Consider the following 22,266-nt stretch of genomic DNA (forward strand, 5'->3'; position numbering starts at 1 on the left):
GAAACGATTTCTCTAATGTCAGAGTCCTGTGGGGGCATCTCTTTAGGGAGAGGTTTAGATGCCTCGGATCTAGACATACCCTGATTGCTCCATCCTTCTTCACTATGCATGTAATTGAGCTGCACCAGTCTGTGTGATGATGCACATTATGGATGATGCCATTGCATTCCATGTCACCTAACTCACGCTTAAGCTTTTCTTGCATGTGCACGCTGCACTTTCTGGGAAGCTCAATTGACGGAATTGCATCCTCACTGAGATGCAGTATGGCATCGCCTTTGAAATCTCCTATGGCGCCGAACCTGTCCGGGTATATTTGTTGCCAGTCATGGACTGACTTAATGAGTTTTGTATGTTGTCTGATGCAACATAAATGAGATGTGCAGTCTAATTTGTTGAAGATCTCTAATAGGTTTATTATAGCTAAACTATTATATACAGTACAGTTGCAAACTATTTACAGAACCTTCATTTGGACATTACAGTTGCAGAGTGACTTGGGCTTGTAGTCACATGACTGCATCCTGGTACTTAGCTCTTGAGCATAATGCGATCTTAAGGGGACATCACTCTGAAAGGCAATCTTACGACAACCCCTTTCTTTCCAAAGATAAGACTCGTATGCTGCAAATAAAAACACAGAAAATTAGATATCAAAATCAGTTATAAGGGATATAGGTTATAAACTTTACAGGTACAAGGATAGGCATTGTGAAATGTACAAGTGCAGAGGCTTAAAAGTCCATATATCGTTTTGGTGGTTTGACAACTCTTGCTCGGGCATTTGTGTCTCACCTGTTGCTGTTCTTTCTGAAGTTTCTCCCTCTCTGCATTCAGTTTCCATTGCTCTGCCTTCAGCCTGCTAATATACTCTGTTGTTTTTCTCAAGACGACCACTTTTGAGGCCTTGTCATTCTTTGTGGGATCTTTCTGCTCCTCTTCAGATAAGCCAGAGGTATTGATTCTGTATAACCCCTCATTTCCAACTGCTGTTAGTATTTTTACAGCCTGCTTCTCTGGTTCTGCAATCGCTTGGCCTATGAAGAATAACTGCATTCTTTGTTAGAAAAGTTGGAACTCAGATAGGATATCAATGGCCTTCCAGTTCATGGTGATAATATGCTTCACAATGTATCAACACAATAACCCGGTCAAAAATCCATGATCCAGTTATGCCAGAATTGGGACTGCTTATGCCCTCCAGTGCTGATCCACCAGAATTTGCAGGATCAGTGGATAACACCTCACTTACCTAGGGCTTTGGACATGCACACCAGTAAACACATACAACCCAGGAGCATGTCTACCCAATGCTGCCAGAAATTCCAGTGCCCAACTATCAGGGAGGGGGGTTGGGGCAAGACAAGGGTTGTGCATCCCCTCGAAGACCCCATTGTGTCTACCCTTGTCCCATGTATAAGGTAGGTGAAAAAGGTCATGAAAATGATTTCTACCTCAGGAGTGTGCCAAGTAATTTGGGGAGAAACTGAGTTGTGCTGGGATTCTCTGCTTTTCACAGTGCCCCTTGGGTGATCTTCTGCTCAAAATTACGGGCATGTCTGGGGGAATTCTTGAACCCAGGAAATTTCACTGATTGTGCCTATCTAAGGCCTCAGGAGAACTTATTTGTGAGAGGCCATGTGAGTTCCCTTCAGGAACTTATGAAGGCCCCAAATGTTTAGAAGGCCAAGTAATAATTTCTAGAGGGAATTAACTGCTTTATCACAGAGGGGTTTGCTTCAACATTCCAGCTGACAGCTCAAGGTAGATGCTTATGAAACACCCTTGCAAGTACAATGTACATGCTCTCTCAATGCAAATGACATGTCACTATAATTTGGAATGAGGTTTGGGCCTTGGGGTTCTCCTTTGCTGCAGTGCACCTGCAGAACAAGAGCCCAAGAATATTGGAACCATTGTGCATTTTATGATGGCTTGGCAATCTTACCTAATTTGGGAGTATGAGAAAAACTTTGCAGAACGTTCTCAAGGAAAACCAAAGGGTTGGAACTGCTCCCTGAAGGAATTGTGATGAGCACACCTCTGTGAATTTTCCTGAGGACTCTTTTAATGGATTTGGTAACCCACATAAGGTAAATAGATTAATGAATGCTTGAAAATAGTACACAATTTTATTAAACATAATTACTTGTTACAAATAACACTGACATCAATTTTAAATCATTAAGTGAATAAAGTCCAAGAGAGGACAGATTTTGTAATTTTGGAAGCACAAAGGGGCTGGTGAGTTAAAAGTCCTTTTCTTACTCCACGCTTTTTTCCATTCATTGAGCGAATATGCATGAATTGTCAGATGTTACGTATGAAACATACTGCACATTATCATTAAGGCCCAGCACAATTTACAGTCAAATCTTTGGCCTGCATCTCATGATCTCTGCTGCTGTCACCATCACTCTTTTCGTGCCCAGCTCACTTGAATACCCACAAATTTTGACTCCCTCCTGCCGGCAATGACATCATTCCCATTAGCTTTGGGCAGGAGTGTCAGTGTTAACAAGTATAAGGCATATAATCCACCCTCCCATCTCCCGCCAGATGTTTAACGGTTACATAAGGTTACTAGAAAACATAATGCAGATAAACAGACACCAGAAGACTGCCATTAAATCAGGGCTAAACCAACCCAAGAAATAAAACTGCCTTGCTTTGGTTCCAGCAAAAGACACGAACAGCTAACACTGTGGTGGTGTGATATAAAGAGGTGGTGTACATATAACAAGACATATTATACAGAATACAAAATGGTCTGGACTGGATAAAATGCAGACGTCAATCAGATTATTCAGTCATGAATTCAATTTTCTGATTATTTTTAATTATCACTTTAAAACATTTCAAATTCAATAAATGATTTCTCAATTTCAGTTGTCTCAACACATTCCTTAATTTGGGTTTAGCAATGAGGTAAACTACCAGCTAAGGGAGATTACAAACATAATTACTGACTGAGTCTGTTCAGAATGTTTCATCAGACAGTAAGTTTAGTCTGCAGAATTTCCTGTCATTTGCGGCATTTTGATAAGTTGCATCATCAGATACATTATCAGGGCATCTTCTTGATTCTTCCTTTCTGTGGAAATATAAAGTTACAACAATTTTTTTTGTGCACCTAATATAATGATGTCTGCTTTTCACAGCACACTCAGTACCACTTTATTCTCAATGTATTTCTGCACTTCATAAATAAAACACAAACTAAAACACTAGTGGAGTGAAATCACACTGCTTCCTTTATCTACTCCATTTATTGTAAATGGGTTACCATCGTTGTTAAAATATTGGATAACACAATTTCAGATGAACCTCCTATCATATTCAGAGCAATTTTTATCGCAAATGTATCAAAGGACTGGCTCTATCTAGTTCTGTTACTAACAGGGCATGTAGCTGATCTATTTTACCGCAACTGTATCAGGTTGTTAGTCAGTAGATTATGCCAATGTCAGAGATAATATTGTAGACTTTAATGTGCGAACATGTAAATTTTCAACTTGCCTTTCTGCCACAAAGCTAACATAGTTATAGTCACCTCCTGAGCTTCACCTCCATGAAGAATGTAAATTTGTACACAATTATTATTTTATTTTCTCAAATGAGAATTCCTAGGTAAAATTGTACAGTACAGAAATTTGACTTCTTCCATGTAAACATTAATTGTGTGGTATTAACTTTCCTGTACTACACTGGGATGTTTCAGTTTGCACATAAATGAAATAAAATTTCTTAAGTAATTTATTGTTTGACCTCATAATCTCCATTCCAGCCTGTGATTAAAATTCAACTTTGACAGGACACAAAATGGGTGGTGGTGGATGGGCCACCCATTACATACCCTGCCTAGTGTTCCTTTTCATTGTAGTCAATGTGTTTATAATGGGCGGCTGATCCATCACCATTCAGTTTGCATTCCTCTCAAAGTCTAATTCACCCCCCTTTAAATTGCTGTTAATCTTCTCTTCGTAGATAGTCTGTGGTTTGCTGAAATTTTCTGGAAAAACTTACTCCTATTGATTGATCCACAATATTATTGTTTTCAGTCCGTGGGCTAAAATGGGAACAACTTCTTGCAGACAGTTGGGCGGCTAATGAAAGGGGAGCAGCCCTTTGTAAATAATTTATGTGCCTGGTGCACCAGGAACAGAAGAAGTCTTTTTAAAGCAGCCAACACCAATCAGCACTGCAATGGCAAACATGACTCAGATATGAAGCCCTCGCTATGCACAACCCAGAGAAGTTTCCAGTCACCAGAACCCCAATAGGCCATCACTTAACCCCAGATCACCAACTCACTTACTTCTTCCACAAGGGAATCACTTAGAGGAACATGTAAGTTGCGTGCCAGCATAAAATCCACCAGCATAAAGTAGTGAAGCACACTGACATCATTCACACATTACTCAATTTCTTCAATACATTTGAGATACTTGATTTGTGAATTCTGTTGAAAACATCTCTGTAATTGTGCAGAGTAACACCTTTAGAGGAACAAGTACTACTGAAATGCAAGAAAATGTTTTAGTCCAGTTTCTTTGGAAAGGAGGTTTTTTTAAAAGGATAGCTAAATGCATTATTGCCTTCTTCCAGGCTGCAGTAGTGTTTCAAGAGCTACCTCTTTTCCTCTGCTCCCATGTTTCAGGGTTGCCTCCTTCTTTTTCCATGGTTAGGTTTCTTTGTCGTACAATGCTATGGAGTATACAGCACATTATACTGATCTTGGGATGAAGGGGGTTGTACTGTAAAACACTTCCTGACTGTCCAGACAGCTGAAGTTCCAATTCAACAACAACTTATATTTATAAAGCGCCTTTAACGTAACAAAACGTCGCAAGGCAATTCACAGGAGCAATCTAAAACAAAACATGGCACCTCAGGAAGCTTGATTACAAGCAAAGATTGTTGTCTAAGCCGGATTGTCTACATTATTGCAACGCACTACAATGTCTAGGGAGGAGTATTGAGGATCCCTCTACCTGGAACTGCACATTATTGGAAGAATGAACACAGTGGTCTGCCATGGAACAAATGACAACACCTGTGGCATTGATAGCAGAGCCCTCAGTGGCGCAGGCCAGAGGCACAATGTGAGCATCTCTTGTGAATTCTCATACTGCTGTTACAGAGACCTTGGACTCACATCTTAAAGGTGTTCTTCTGGTAAGTTTCAACAGGCTGAGAAATTGAAAGAGATAACCTTGAGGAGGGGGGAGCGGGGGGAGGTCAAAAAAACCTCAGTTGCCCAAAATTCTGCTCACAGCCAGATAAATGGATACGTTGAGAGACTTCTCAGCAATGTGTCATGTCTAAAGTGAATGGGTGTTCAGCATATCCAGCCCATCAAGCAACTGTGCAAGTGACGTTAATCATAACATTACCAAATATGGCTAACTTAGATCTAGAGCCATTGCAATGCAGACAAATGGGAAAAGGTCACCAGAGTCCCAGCAGGTTGCTAGTGAAACCCTGCAGCCCTAAGGAAGCATACTTAACTGTACCACATGAGAATCAATTAGGAGGACTGCAAGATTGCATGATACATGTCACACACATTCCACCATCACAAAAGTAATGAGCAAAAGTCACAACGCAGCACACAGGTGGTTTCATAAATATATTGCACTTGATTTGAACATTCTTCTGGATATTTATGTGGCATTGGGTAGAATAAGGCTGGAAACGGGTGCCCTTTGAAGAACTACACATGCAAGTGTGCATGGAGGTGATTTTGCGAAGCTGAGTTTGCAGATTTGGATTGTAGATTTAAAAAGTAGGTCACCCTGTCACTCATATGAAAGTATCGTTCTTAATGCTTGATGTATAATTCTTCCCTTTCTTGGCCCTGAAGCAAAGACCATTTGGCTCACTACATCTCCAACAGCTCTCTGGAAGAGTTATCCATTAAGTGCCATTCCCCTGCTCTTTCTCTGCAGCTTGAAGAATTTTCTTTTTGTGTATTTATCCACTTCTTTTTAAAAGTTATTAGAGATTTTGCTTCATCCATTGCTTCTGGTAGGGCATTCCTGCCCAATCAAACCAAGTTACTTGAGGGAAATTTTAACTCTCCCCTATCAAAGGGAACGAAGTTGAAGAGCGGCTCCATTTCCTGCTCTGTTCCCACAGAATCTCCATTTTAATGCTGTTGGTTTTTGTAGTGAATGAGGCTGGATGAGGCTCGCCGTGGACTCTAATGGAAGTATCACTAAGGAATGCATATTGGTGTTCCATGAGGTGCAAGGAACCCCAATGAAATTACAACCCTTTCCTGAACAGGTTGCCAACTGCAGCTAGCCAGCCAAATAAAGCTATCAGGAAGCTGTCTGGTGGCCCTCAAGCATCTACCTTTGGCTCCCTCCTATTTCTCATCTACACACTGCCACTCGACGACATCATATGAAAACGCAACATTAGTTTTCACATATACGGTGACAACATCAAACTCCACCTCACCATTACCTCTCTCGACTCCTCCACTGTTGCTAAATTATCAGACAGTTTATCCAATATCTAGTACTGGATGAGCAGAAGTTTCCTCCAATTAACTATTGGGAAGACTGAAGCCATTGCTTTCACTCCCTGTTACAAACTCCATTCCCTGGTCACCAACTCCATCCTTCTCCCTGGCATTTGTCTGAGACTAAACCAGACAGTTCATAAACTTGGTGTCATTTTTGATCCCGAGCTGAGCTCCTGACCACATATTCACGACAGCACTAAGACTGCTTATTTCTATATCTAACATTGCTCGGCTTCACCTCGACTCAGCTCATGTGCTGCTAAAACCCTGGGCTGAATTTTGCCGATTACCGGCAAGTCCCGCTGCCGGGGCCGAAAGTGGGAGGCAAGCATACTTCAGCGAGCTGTGGGACTGGGCCCGTCCCCAAGAGCTGCCAACCCAATCAGAGGGTCAGCAGCTCAGCAGCGTCAGTAGTGCCACCACTAACAGCGGCCATTGCTGAGGCTGCAGCTCCAGGGAGAGGGCACCTCAATGGCTGGCACTTTCAAAGAGAGTTCAGGTAGTTTGCGGGAAGTAGGGCCTGGCAGCCAGACCCCATCGATCGGGGTTTGGCGGGGGGGGCTGTCCTGAGGAACCAGCAGGAGGGCACCCCACCAGGAGCTTGCTGTGAGGCCACCAAGTTTCACTGGCTGCTCTTCCGACACAGTAGCAGGCCCTCCCAACATGGGCAAAATGCCTGCGGAGACAAGAAGTGGCTTTTAATTGGCGACTTAAGTGGATCAGCGGGAGGCAGAGCTGCCAACTTTCCCATCACCGGCAATATAGTATGGCAGTGGGATGACATCGGGCTCCCTTCCCAACGCCTCCCCCAACCATTTTTCCAGCCCTTCGCCATTGGGCTGGGAAAATTCTGGCAGCTCATTCATGCTTTTGTTCCCTTTAGACTTGCTTTTTCCAACGCACTCCTGGCCAGCCTCCCACATTCTACCCTCTGTAAACTTGAGGTCATCTAAAACTCTGTTGATCATGTCCTTACTTGCACCCTGCCCCGATGACTATTACCCCTGTACTCACTGACCTACATCGGCTCCCAGTCAAGCATTGATTTTAAAATTCTCATCCTTTCCTTCATATCGCTCCATGCCCTCACCCGCCCCTATTTGTAATCTCTTTCTCCTGCCCCACAACAATCCGAGATATTTGGGCTCATCTAATTCTGGCCTCTTGAGCATCCCCAATTTTAATCACTGCATCATTGTGGCTGTGCCGTCAGCTCTAGGCCCTAAGCTCTGGAATTCCCTCCCTAAACCTCTCTGACTCTCTACCTCTCTTTCTTACTTCAAATCACTCCTTAAAACCTACCTCTTTGAATAAATTTCTGACCATCTGAACTAATAACATTTTATGTGGCTCAGTGTTTAACTTTGCTTTATAACTTATTTGTGATGAGCCTTGGGATGTTTTATTGCATTAAAGGTGCTATATCAATATACATTGTTGCTGTTGGAAGCTAATGAGACCATCTAAGGTTTGTTAAAAAGTTACTTTTTGTGGCCAGGAGCAGCATGGATGTTCTTCTGGGCCCTACAAAGAAAGCGTGAGCCTCTGCTGCCTCGGGCGTTCCTCCCTCCTCAGTCGTAAGACTCTTGCAATGCCTCCCTCCAACCCCCTCCCAGATTCACCTTTCTGCCTCACCTTCTCTTGGTGCTAGCAGGCAGTCTCCAGGTCACGCAATCGTTTCCACCTCCACCAACTTCACAGACCAACTGCCACTTTTCGCTAACAGCTGAACAGTCCAGCAGTTCAAATCTGCCAGCTCTCTGATGAAAACTCCCAAGGGGGATTGTCATCTGATCCTGCCAGCTCTGTGGGACACAACAGGTAAAAAAAGATCCAGCATACTCTAGGAAATGTGTTTGGGGCAATTACAGGGGGAGCTGGTTGTTAATGTGGCAAAAGTGTTTTTGAATTACAGAGCCACAGCAACATAAGGATTGGCATGATGCACAGCAAAGAAACTCTGTGGAAAGAAGGCTATGGAAGCTCAATCATTGAGCATGTTCAAGACAGAAATCGATAGATACCTATATACTAATGACATCAAGGGATATGGGGATAGTGTGGGAAAGTGCTGTTGAGGTAGATGATCAGCCATGATCTAACTGAATGGCAGAGCAGGCTCGACAGGCTAAATGGCCTACCCCTGCTGAACTGTTGACTAATCATAGCAATCAGCCTCTGTGAATTAGTCTACAATACACCCAGACATGATGCAAGAAAAGCCCCAGTGGTGGAAAGCTTCAAGAACTGCAGTTCAAACCAGCTCTGCAAAGCTGCCTATGCACTTAGGCTCATGTAGGTAAAATTCTGGAAGACTAGGATCCATCAGCTGGCTTCCCATGTTTACACTACTAAACTAGGCTCTGTTATCTTGGTGGCTAGAAAATTAGACCAAGTTTTTCATCAGTTTATGTTCCTGTTGCTGGGGCAAGGAAGTCAGATTTTGTCATCCAAATACACGGAGCTGCCTCATGGATGCCAGTCTCCTGAAATCTAAACAAATCAGGCAGCAATGCAAAAGCAGCTAAAGAGAAACTACAGCATATAAGAACTAGCTTGAGACTAATTTATGATACTTATCAAGGTAGTATAAAGGCACTGGAACTGAGCCCTTCCTGAATGTTCAAAGGAACAATGCACATAGCTCATTCAGTCTTGCCATAGATTCAATGAATCCCCAACAGACTAAGCAAACATCTTAACAAGCGTAACACTGGAATTTGTTGTTTTTCCTGTGGCTTCAGATTTCAGAATGTTCTTAGCTACTCAAAGGACCCGTTCCACAGGAGAACAAAGCAGTATTTACATCACCTCTTTTGAAAGTGGCACATTATATTGGCAAAGCTAAAAGACCCCTCAAGGTACAAACCAAGGGATACATCTGTTATGTTAAACATGAAAAGAGAGAATGTCTGCCTTTGACATGTTTCACATTCAAAGCACAATCTTTCACAGGAACAGCTAAACTAACAACATTGTGATATAGCAACAAACAAGAAGTGATAATTCAAATATAAAGAACTGATTTAGGCTTAAACAGAAAGGATAATCACAAATTTAAAACCATTTTAAACCCTATTTTGAATCAATAAAAAGTGCCTCTTCAGACAAATCCTCCACCACGTACATCGGGGTACAAAGCATACTCCACACAAAATGATGAACTGAATAATTTGGCTTTTATCGTTCTGACTTTCAGCTCACATCAAAATGTGAGTCACTTGCATTTTGGTAATATCCTATGTTGACAATCTTGACATCCTCTCTTTGCTCTAGTTCTAATGACAGGGTGAGCTAGATATTACCAAAGTCCTATTATTATTTACAGTAGAAGTTTTCTCCACTGTTGACATACCCTCAGCTTTTTATAGTTTTCTCAAAAGCTACTCGTCAACTAAAGCAAAATACTGCAGATGCTGGAAATCTGAAATGAAAACAGAAAATGCTGGAAATACTCAGCAGGTCTGGCAGCATCTGTGCAGAGAAATAGAGGTAATGTTTCAGGTCTGTGACCTTTCACCAGATATGGGAAAATTTAGAAATGTAATTGGTTTTGAACAAGTGAAGGAGGGGAGGGTGGGAAGAAGAACAAAAGGGAAAGTCTGGGATAGGGGAGAGGGCAGGAAAGATTAAATGACAAAAGATTTCATGGTGCAAGGCCAAAGGGAATGGTAATGAGACAAGTAAAGAAACAAATGATGTGTCTAGAAGACGTGTGAATGGCATGATCCTGAATGGCTACCATCCGAAAGCAAAGGAAATAAGAGGGAAACAAGAGAAAAAACAAACAGGCAAAGAAAAATGAAACAAAATGGGGGCAGAAGTTATGATCTAAAACAGTTAAACTCAATGTTGAGTTCAGGTAGTTATAAAATGCCCAGTCGAAAGATGAAGGGAATGGGTGAGAGCAGAAGTGCATGAAATAGAACAGACATGGTCAAGGGCCCCATCAACCACGAGGGGGGAATCATCAATTGAGGAAAAAGGTAGACATATTGGAAGCGCTAGTATGGAAGACTGCATTATTGGAACAGATGTGATGGAGACAGAAAAACTAGAAGAATGAAATAGAGTCTTCACAGGAAGTGAGGTCTGAGGAAGTGTAGTGAAGGTAGCTGTGGGAGTCTGTGGGCTGATAGTGAATATTGGTTGATAGCCTATCACTGGAAATGGAGGCAGAGAAGTCAAGAAAAGGAAGGGAAGAGTCCAAAATGGACCATGTGAAGGTGAGAGAAGTGTGGAAACTAAACTCAATGAAATTTTCCAGTTTAGGGCAAGAGCAGGAAGCAGCACCGATACAGTCATCAATATACCAGAAAAAGAGGTGAGGGAGGGGACCTGAGTAGGATTGGAACAAGGAATATTCCACATATTTCACAAAAGGCAGGCATAGCTAGGACCCATGCGGGTACCCGTAGCAACAACTTTTATTTGGAGGAAGGGAATGGAGTTGAAGGTGAAGTTGTTCAACATGAGAAGAGGTACAGTCAGGCGGAGGAGGGTGGTGGTGGATGGGAAGTAGTTGGGCTCCTGTTCAAGGAAGAAGCAGACAGCTCTCAGACCATCCTGGTGTCATTGGAGGTGTAGAGGGATTGGACGTCCATGGTGAAGAGGAGACAATTAGGGCCAGGAAACTAGAAACTGTTGAAGTGCTGAAGGGCATCGGAAGAGTCACGGATGTAGGTTGGAAGAGATTCGATGAGAGGAGAAAAAATAGAGTGAAGATAGGAAGAAATCAGTTCAGTAGGGCAGGAACAGGCTGAAATGATGGGTCTACCCAGGGCAGTCCTGTTTATGGATTTTGGGAAGGAGGTAGAAGCAGGCTGTTCGGGGTTGGGGTACTGTGAGGTTGGAGGCTGTGCAGTGAAGATCTCCAGAGGAGATGAGGTCATTGACAGTCCTGGAAACAATGGCTTGATGTTTGGTAGTGGCGCATGATCCACAGGAAGGTAGGAGGAAATGTCAGAGAGTTGGCATTTGGCCTCAGCTAGGGAGAAGTCAGTACACCAGACAACAACAGCACCACCCTTGTCAGCAGGTTTAATGACAATGTTAGGTTTGGACCTGGGAAAATGGAATCCTGTAGGTTCAGAGCGAGATAAGTTAGAGCAAGTTCAGAGGGGAGCAGAGAAATTGAGATGGCCAATGGCTGGTCTACTCATAGACACTGATTTAATGCCATGGATAGATTTCTGGTGTATTATTAACTGCAGGGATGTATACCAGGTGAAACTTGGAGAACAATAGCTACCTGGAGGAGACTGAGGGCTGATGTTAACCTAACCTGCCCAATGGGCCATTACTGCTTTCCACCATTAGGCTAAACTTAAAATTGCTGTTGAGATCCAATGACAGCATCAGATGCAGTTTCGTATTTGTGAATTAGGACCCCATCAGTTTTTGGCTGACTGTTCAGTAGAGTCTATTAAAATTGGAAATGACAGGGTGGGTAAGTAAACTGGGCGATTATCAGGCCACCCAAGTGGTTGTCACTGGACGGGTAGGGCTAAACTCCCCCAGTAGTTTCTTCTACTTCACCTTGCTGTCTCCAATTTAAAATTCAAGAATAGAAACAGGGTTTTAAACTCGATTGTTTTGAACCCTCCAAACACTTGCTTTCTCCTATGAAAACCAAAAGTTAAAGCATTGGTTAAAATTTCCAAAACCCAATCTCAAGAGCTCAAATAATTCTCATGTTCCGCATTCCACCCTGAGATGTGCATCAGCAACTGATATAAACAAATAATGGCGCTGGCTGTAGCTGGGAGTTCCAATCCACTAGTAGAACGATGCAACAAGAGAACCAGGATGGAAAGGAGAGGGGAAGAGAGGACAAGGATAGGGAAGGAGAGAAGGGAATGAAGGAGGTTATGTGCACAAGGGTCCTGGAGTTGGGCTTGAATCCATAACATTTGGACTCAGACCCAAGAATGCTACGAACTGAGCCAAGCTTAGTTGGGAAATGTTTAGCAGTCCCTGCCTGCATTTACAACATGGGATTCTGTTGGGTAAAGCTCTCCAACTAAAGCACAAAGTCAGAACATTATCTCTTATGTGTAAGTTTGTAACAGTTCTAGCAATGGTTTATGACCAGTAGTTTATGAGCATCACATATCACTCCTGGGTATTCATGTACTCAATCCATGCCAGATCCCTCCTTGTCTGTATCTTTCCTTTTGGCTGATTTTCTCTTTCTCCTCTTTGTCTCTGTCTATCCTTATGAATGTTTTGTCACCCCTCTCTGTCTTGTTATTCTCTTCAAATATCTCTAGCATTCTGTCGTCCTATCTGCAGCTTTATTTTTATACTTGTCTTTGTTCCATCCTGTCTTTCTGATATGTTGTGAAATAATAACAATAATAAGAACAAGGAGGTCACCAATGCCCTGTTCAGAAGGGCCGGTGACTATGTGTGCTTCCACACCGATCCAAACAGTCAAGCTGAGTGAGCTTTAGAATTTGTGGCCATCACTGGATTCCCAGGGCATCATCGATTGCATACATGTGGCCATCAAGGCCCTCATAGATCAGCCAGCAGCCTTCATCAACAGGAAGGGCTTCCACTCTCTCAATGTACAACTGGCCTGCGACCACTGCAGAAGGATCCTGCAGGTCTGTGCAAGGTTCCCAGGAAGCTGCCACAGTGCCTACATCCTTCACCAGTCCCAGGAGCCAGAACTTTTGCGTCCCCCTGCACACATTCGGCATCAGATGCTAGGAGATAAGGGCTACCCACTGAGGACATGGCTACTGACACCTGTGAGGAACTCACGCATGAATGGAAAGTTACAACACCTGCCATGGATCAACCCGAGTGACCATCAAGCAGGCCATTGGTCGGCTCAAGGTGAGATTCCGCTGCCAGGATCACTGTAGTGGAGCCGTTCAGTATCCCCCAGCAAGGGTCTCACACATCATGGTGGTCTGTTGTGCACTGCACAACATGGCACCACAGAGGGGGGAGGCACTGACCACTGAGGATATCATGGAGCATGACATCTCCTCCGGTGACGAGGATGCGGAGGAGGATGCTACCCAGACATTACAAGATGAAGGACCCAAGGGACAGAAGGAAAGGCGCCTTGAGATATGCACAAGGGAGACTCAAGATGCCCTTATACATTCACATTTCCTATGACCCTTACCACCTACTGGAACTGCACCAATAAAGCCTTGTCTTTAAGCAGCCCTGTTGTCTCCTCCTTCCTTCTGAGCTCCAGCGCCCTGCACCCAGGTGCACATTGCACAGTAGCAAGGCCAAAGCATGGAGAACTCATGCCTTGGGCACTCACTTCCAACCTCTTGAGAGGCAGGGTCAACTGGATATCAACAATAGGAAGGAGATGTAGTGAAAACAACTCATATCTTCATTCCATGCAACACCAAATGCAGTCTGTTTCTTCTGGAATGTACCTACACCCATGAATCCCAAGGGCATCTAGGTGCTCTTTTTAAATCTTCTCCTGGTGCCCCTACAGGATTCTCCCTCTGTGCTGTCAGCTGATGTGGAGGCAGGCTGCTGACCTTGCTGTCCATGGCATGAGATGACCTTGGTGGCTGTCCTCTGGCTGCCTGAGGCCTGGAGGGCCCTGGCATATTGAGATGCTGGACTCTCCTCTGTCATTGGGGAAGATGGTGGTGCTGTCATCACTGGCAGAGGGTCTGAGGAGCTGCTGGCCACACCAGGAGCCCCCTGAGAGGAGCCCCCAGATGCAGGAGGCAGTCACTCCACCTCCCTTGCAAGGTACATTTGTACCTCACTGCTGACCTGAGAGGGACAAGGAGCTGGTGGAGACTCCAGGTGCCTCGTCCCCCTTTCACCTTTTTACTGCTGCATTGAGCTCATGGACAATGTGATGGTGTGCAGGTCTGCACGCATTTCCGGCAGCCACTTATTGGTCTGCTGGATCTGGCTCTCCATGAGAGTCACCAATCTCTCAATGGAGAAAGCCAGATATGCACCCATCAGAGACAGTGCAGCACCGAAGGCCTGGATGGACTCCTCCATCATCCACGTGTGGGTACCTATAGCCTCTGGCATCTCTGCCAGCTGTTGCCTTACCTATTTTTGCAGTTGCAGCATCTCCCACGTTGCTGACAACTCCAGAGGCATGTCATCAGCCTGGGGCTCAGCATGGGCCTGGCCTCCCACAGTCCTCCGACTGCCTATGGCCTCGGCTACAACAGCCTCCGTCTGCTGCTCACCTGCGTCTGCGTTGTGCTCACCAGGTTGCGTGCTGAATCTAGCCACGACCGGATAACCACCGATGTGACGGTATCTGTTCTGGTGGAGGGTGCAGGTGAATGATGTGACAGTGCAGCCTCTGAGGACGCCTCCTCCTCCTCAGAAGTGCCCAGGTGTCCCCCAGTCTCTCCAACTCTTTGTTGCTGTCCGTGGGCATGGACTGCATGAGAGAACAGATAGATTGAAAGGTTATGGGTTTCCCATCGGGACATTCCAACCACCCCTACTGTGGAGCTCCATGTATCTAGTGGTGGACACATGAGCATCATGGCTCATTTGTGCCACATACATCCTTGTGCCCCAGGACATCCTTACTCACGCTCTTGGGCAGGTGCCCCCGTCTCACCATGTTATTGCTGCTCTCCCAGTTCCATTGCCTCCTCTTCCATTGGGTTCAGAATGTGCAGATAAGGCACACCAGCACCAGTCCTGACCCGCTCCTTTCTGTTGTGTGCTGTCTTCTCCTGCCAACTCAAAGAGATACAATGTTATTCCACCAGCGGGGACAGGTGCAGCATCTATGATGATGGTAGTACAGCGACCTAGGATGAGGGCACGTGAATGCCTCCTGCATGCAGCCACTCTCAAGGGACTGTGCAGGGAAATGCACTGAGACGGGCACCTCTCACTGAACCATGCCTCAGAGGCAACATTTCCGACACTGTAACCCTATTGCCCCTCTCCACAAAATGCACCCTCTCTCTCTGACACAAGCTAGGCCCAAAGGTTGGGAGGTGTATGCAGCACTCACCTTGGAAGACCGGATCAGGTCATTGACCTTTTTACGGCACTGGATCAAGGTCCTGGGGGTGACCGCATGGTTGCTGACCTCCTCCACGATCTCTGTCCAGGCTTGCTTGGTCAGGCGAGCTGGTCTCCTCCCATTCCTGATAAAGAGGACCTCCCTCCTTTCCCTTGCAGCCTGGAGGGGAGTCTGGAGGGAGGTATCGCTGAACCATGGAGCCACCCAGGGTCTTCCTTCTGCCATTATGCCTGCAGGCTCCTGATCTGATCCTTGGCAGCACTGAATACAGAGGCCCTGGAACACCAGGCAGTGGTCAGGCAGTGGCACTGGAATAGCTGCAACAGTCAGGCAGGGGATCTGGTACACCAGGTAGCGGTCAGGCAGGGGATCTGGTACACCAGGTAGCGGTCAGGCAGGGGATCTGGTACACCAGGCAGTGGTCAGGCAGGGATCTGGTACACCAGGTAGCGGTCAGGCAGGGGATCTGGTACACCAGGCAGTGGTCAGGCAGGGATCTGGTACACCAGGTAGCAGTCAGGCAGGGGATCTGGTACACCAGGTAGCAGTCAGGCAGGGGATCTGTTACAGCAGGTAGCAGTCAGGCAGGGGATCTGGTACACCAGGTAGCAGTCAGGCAGGGGATATGGTACACCAGGTAGCAGTCAGGCAGGGGATCTGGTACACCAGGCAGAAGTCCGGTAGGGGATATGGTACACCAAGCAGCAGTCAGGCAGGGGATTTTGTACACCAAACAGCGGTCAGGCAGGGGATCCGGTACACCAGACAGCGGTCAGGCAGGGGATCCGGTACACCAGGCAGTGGTCAGGCAGGGGATCTGGTACACCAGGTAGCAGTCAGGCAGGGGATCTGGTACACCAGGCAGTGGTCAGGCAGGGGATCTGGTACACCAGGTAGCAGTCAGGCAGGGGATCTGGTACACCAGGCAGAAGTCCGGCAGGGGCTATGGTACACCAGGTAGCGGTCAGGCAGGGGATTTTGTACACCAAACACCGGTCAGGCAGGTGCTCTGGTACACCAAACAGCGGTCAGGCAGGGGATCCGGTACACCAGGCAGCGGTCAGGCAGGGGCACTGGTACACCAGGCAGTGGTCAGGCAGGGGCACTGGTACACCAGGCAGCAGTCCGGCAGGGGATCTGGTACACCAGGCAGTGGTCAGGCAGGGGATCTGATACTGCAGGCAGAAGTCCGGCAGGGGATCTGGTACACCAGGCAGCAGTCAGGTACGGGATCTGGTACACCAGGCAGAAGTCCAGCAGGGGATCTGGTACACCAGACAGCAGTCAGGCAGGAGCTCTGGAACACCAGGCAGTACTGAATGCAGGGCTGGCAACGCTTTAAATATGGCGACAGGAGCTTCTGCACGTCACCTGACACCGTCTTCACTGCCTCCGCTGCTGCCTCTGTCCTCTCATTGGACAGCCATCGCACCTCCCGACTCTTAATTGGCTAGCCGCCACTTTATTGCTTGCGGCCAGCTGCTCATTGCCCCAAACGAAACCACACCCGAGTCTCATCCCCACATCGGGACCTGCAGCCTACAAGTTAAATTCAGCCGAGTATGTACCACAGAAATGTCACTTTTATCTGAATTTATATATTTTCTTTGTTAAGTGCAAGGCTGAGATGATATGGGAATAAAATTGCTTTATAATGTCTGGCACTTTATCCCATAGTTTAACCTGAGATTATTGCAATTGCCTAATGTGGTTGATTGAAGTGATTGACACTGAAAGGGTGAATTCTTGTAACACATGTGTCATTCAGATTAGTTATTGATAAATTGAAGAGGTTTATTTGATAATCAAGAATTTATAGAGTTGTTTTTTACATTAAAAAGGTAATGGTAGTATTAAATATTCAGTTAGTTAAAGTTAAAATTTAGAATTGAATTCTTGGATGAAGTATAATAGTATGGAAGTTCTCTGTCTAGTGTATGAATAAATGTCTGTGCAGGAGGGTGGAAGTGTGGGGGATATTTTAGCTTGAAACAGTGAATGGATTAGGAGTGGGAAGCTGGTTAAAAGTGCTAAAACTGATGGTGCAGCCCGCTGACTTCCTGTTTAACTTCAACGTGATCATCTGTGTGTGGGAAACCCCTGTGGAAGAGGCGGGTTGGCAACTATAATATGCCAAGAGCTCATTAACAGCTGTTTTAACTGTGGATTTCAACTTTAACTGTGGGTGCACAGGTTTCCAGGGCTTCATGAAACTCACCAGGGAAATCAAAGATAGAGGACAGTGGCATTTCAAGGGGCTGAACAAGTTACAGGCAAAAAAAATACTTGAAATACTGAGACTTTATTCCTGCTTCCTTGCCTAGGTGAAAGGCTTTTGCACAAAGGACTTATTCTAATAGCATGCTTTCACTGCTTTGGAGTTGATTTCCTCAGGAGGTTCAGAGTTTCCACTTAGGCGGTTGCTAACATTTGCCACCTGCTGGAAGATGGCTTCCAGCCAAGTGGATCAGGTGGCATGCATTGTCAACCACTGCCCTTCATGTCTTCACCTCAGGCTCCTTCCAGAGATCTGAAGAAGATATTTGCAGAAACTTGCAATCTGCTGCCCACAACTGCATCTTACTGGTGACCAATGCCATGTTTATCAGGGCCAGGACTTACATACACTTTTTGACTGATGATGTCAGTCAGAATGCCTTTGCCTCTCTGACTGGATTGCCACAGGTCCAGGGAATCATCAACTGTACATATGTGGCAATCAAGGAGCCCTCGGATCACCACAGAGCCGTTGTCAACTGCATGGGCTTCCACTCCATTAATGTTCAGCTTGTCTGCAACCTCCAAAAGATCATCGTCCATGTATATGCAAGATTCCCAGGGAGTTGCAATGATACTTATAGTATAAGGGTATGAAAGGGTTAATCTTGAGTGAATGTAAAGATTACTGCCCACCATGATCATGTAAGAGATCATGTAGGAGAGGCTCGAGAACAGATACTGCGTGGCTTTTGAAGGAGACGCACAGGTTAGTGTGGAGTGTATATAGTTATGAAATAAATATTAATGTTTAAATACTGTTGTATTAATGTTTAAATAATGCTTAAATTGGGCAGCACAGTGGTGTAGTGGTTAGCACTGCAGCCTCACAGCTCCAGCGACCCGGGTTCAGTTCTGGGTACTGCCTGTGCAGAGTTTGCAAGTTCTCCCTGTGGCTGCATGGGTTTCTGCTGGGTGCCCCAGTTTCCTCCCAAAGACTTGCAGGTTGATAGGTAAATTGGCCATTGTAATTTTCCCCTAGTGTAGGTAGGTGGTAGAAGAATGGTGGGGATATGGTAGGGAATATGGGATTAATGTAGGATTAGTATAAATGGGTAGTTGTTGGTCAGCACAGACTCGGTGGGTCGAAGGGCCTGTTTCAGTGCTGTATCTCTCTATGATTCTACTACATCTAAAACCTCTCTGGTAGACTCAATACAGTAGCAGCATACAGGACCCAAACATATAACAATACTTTCTTCTTGCATCAGTCAAGCCTCCCTGAGATATTCACACCTCAGAGCAGAGTTAGCAGATGGCTCCTTGGTGACAAGGGCTACCCTCTGAAGACATGGTTACTGAGATCTGTTAGGAGCTCAGACAATAATGCCCTTGAGAGATATAATCGAAGCCACCTGACCACCAGAGCTGCCTTTGAGCAAGCAATCAGGATGCTGAAGATGTGCTTGAGGTGCCTGGACAAATTTGGAGGCACCCTTCAGTATGCACTAGTCTGGGTATCCAGAGTGATAGTGGTCTTCAGTGCCTTGCACAACATATCGCAGCAGCCAGGACTGGAGCTCCAGGAGAAAGAAGATGCTGAGCGCACTGCCTTTTCAAAGAAGGAGGAGAAGCAACAGGAGGAGCAGGAGGAAGAGGAATGTGATGTTGCAAGGCCACTAGCAGTCGCACACAGAGCTGCCCAGGACTGCCTGATACTGGCACGGTTCAGGTAGACTGAAGGAGCGTACCCATTAGGCAACCAAACTCTGAACCCACTTGCCCCCCTGCCCACCCAACCACCATCATAAAGCAGTTCCCCATTCAACAATTCATCCCTTTCACAGCCTCCATTTAACTCTTTATTACCATTTTTCACAAGGGCAAAGGCCACTTGTCAGGCAGCAGGCAAAAATGGGCAATATAGGGAGAATGGAGCAAACAAATAATTGTAATCATACAGAAAAATTAAACAGAAAAATAATAATCTAACACAGTGTTAAACACCCATGCGCATACCTTTGTGTAACTACAATTTCTTACTCTTCCTTTTTCTATTACTCTTACTTGGTGCAACCTCTGTGGCTTCAGCAGAGATTGAGGCATGCTGCTCAGATCCCTGCTGTGACTGCATTGATGCTCTTGGCTAATGGCCTTTGCATTTTGAAACCTGTGAGGGCCACACCAAAGACTGCTCCACCTGCACCTGTGCAGGGGCAGAAACTTGGCCATCAGGACATGAGGCAGTATGTGGGGCTCTGACTGAGGTGGGGATTGTGTGGGGTGGGGGCACAACTGGAAGTGGAAGCACTTTGAGCAGAGCCCCCTTTTGCATGTCCCCTTTCTCCATCTTCCTTCTGATGGACCAGCCACAGTACCCTGATAGCAATGAGCTGCAGAGCACTTTACTGCTCATCAGTGAAGTTCTGAAGGGCCAAGGTGAGGTTTTTCATCAATCCTCTTTAAGGTGGCATTCTGAGTATGCAAGCCATTGGTGAGGGCCATCATGTACTCGTTTGACTGCCACGTTTGATGCTCCATGCAGATGATCGCTTGTTTCATGGACATAGATTTCATCACAAAGTACTGTGACATCATGCCATTCATGTTTGAGATGGGCTCCTCCAATCTCTCTCCAATCATGCTGCTGTCGAAAGCTGACAAGGCCTCACTCATTTTCCACTGCTGCTCCAGAATTACCTCGTCATTGACAGGTTGCAAGGCTCAGCATCTGCATTCAGCGGAACAGAGCTTAGAGGGTCCTGCACCCTCCGATGGGGACTCTCCCCTGCTGCCCCAGTCTCCAGCACCTACTGTTGCTCCCTTGTGATTCATGAGACATCATGTGAGAATCCAACTCATTGTCTTCCCAGTCCCACCAAAATGTGTGGACGGTCTGCATGAATCCTGTGGCAGTGCATTCACACAGTGACTGACCTCCTCTGAGGAGCCTTCATCCTCTTCCCACACTACGTTCTGTGGATGCTTGAAGGGCCTTTGGGAGGTGAAAGGCATGAATTAGAATTGTCAAGATAAGAATATTCTGAGTTATCATTGTGCACATGAGCTAATTTCACTGGCTGCTGATATCAAAGTCAACATGAGTGAGTGTTGTACGCCATTTATATATTTAATTCTGTCACCAGGTAGCTGGGAGACCCCATCTCTCTATCTCCGATGGCCAAACATGTCAAGACTTGGCTTATTGCCAGCGCTTCCTCCGCTGCAGCTGTCAGTATGGAGGTGAGGGCCACCTCCATTTCTCTGCCTCTCCCTAGTCTTCTGTGCTCTCTTCCCCTGCAAGGAGGGAGAGCAGAGACCTATGAGTTAGTGTAATGGAAGGCATTGAGTGAATGGATGGACAATATTTGTGAAAGATCACTGTGAGGGGCAGGTGTGACATTGAATTAGGATGTGGGTTAGTGTTAGTGGTGGATGGTCAGATGGGGATGTGATGAGGTGCCTAGGGAGGGATGGGTGCACTTGGAAGGTAAGTTGTTATGAGCAGTGATGTGCAGAAGTAGGCTTGGGAAGGCAGAGTCATATCAGGATATACATGTGTTATGGTCAAGTGAGGAGGGGCCAAAGGGCTTCCCTCTTTTCCCTCTCCTTGTTTGACCACAACAGGTTTAATTCTTTCTTAAAGTGGATGTACTGACCAATTCAGTAGGCATTTAATTACTTACTTGCTGTGATCATAACAAGAACCAAATGGACGGGTTTTCTTGAGTTAACAAAGAAAGAAGTTAACTTTATTGTACCTAAACCGAACTAATAAAATAATAAACAACGCACCAACGTTCACTCAGACACTCACACTAGAGGTTTACAGGCACACAAATAGGTTACAGAGTGGGGAAAGGTAGATTGGTTGAGTTAGAGTCCATAAAAAAGGTATACAGTCTGTGGAGATTAGTGATTCGACTGGGTACTAGCTGAATTCAGTGGTCCTGAGGTTTTTGGTTAGAAAAGGTAGAGGACTAATTTAGTGAGTCTCTTGGAGATAGCGATGTGGATGATTTCCTCCAATGGGGTTTCTGATTGTAGGCAGAGTATGCAATGGTGGCCAGGCAACAAGCAGGATTTGAAAGCTTTCAAGCTGGAATGGAGAGAGAGAGAAAGAGAGACCCCTACTTAGGGTCTGCTCATGTCAGAGTCCAGTTGCTTCCCTTCTGCTGCAGAGAAAACACCAGCTTAAAATCACAGATGGGGAGGGGCTTGTCACATGACAGTCACTCAGGCATTCAAACATAGCAGTTAGCAGTATTTCTCTGCTTGCTGAGAGCACAGGTGGTTCCTTTAAACTTCCTGGGTCTTGGTTCTTGCTGGGGACTGAGCAGAGATTTCTTCTCTCTCCTCACAGTCCTTTGCAATCCAGTCAGTAGTTGAAAGAAAATTATGATTCAACAATGTATATTGGTTTAACACCTCCCCACCATGCAAAATGGAATGTGACAACAGGAACATTTCATTATGAGGCCACAAATTAAAAAGAAACTATACACAC

The 22,266-nt window shown here is 45.6% G+C and overlaps 1 protein-coding gene across 2 annotated transcripts in view; it reads right to left on the reverse strand.

Moving 5' to 3' along the window:
• Window positions 1–2,118: 2,118 nt before the first annotated feature.
• LOC137374457 (V-set and transmembrane domain-containing protein 5-like) overlaps window positions 2,119–22,266 on the reverse strand; it is a 114,892-nt gene continuing 94,744 nt past the window's right edge. For both annotated transcript variants that reach the window (XM_068040594.1, XM_068040593.1), the window contains one exon: window positions 2,119–3,094. In XM_068040594.1, the coding sequence (XP_067896695.1) occupies window position 3,094 (1 nt within the window). In that variant the 3' untranslated portion in view covers window positions 2,119–3,093. The remainder of the gene's footprint in view (window positions 3,095–22,266) is intronic.

The sequence above is a fragment of the Heterodontus francisci genome, chromosome 10, assembly GCF_036365525.1.
Source record: "Heterodontus francisci isolate sHetFra1 chromosome 10, sHetFra1.hap1, whole genome shotgun sequence".
Taxonomy (NCBI): Eukaryota; Metazoa; Chordata; class Chondrichthyes; order Heterodontiformes; family Heterodontidae; genus Heterodontus; species Heterodontus francisci.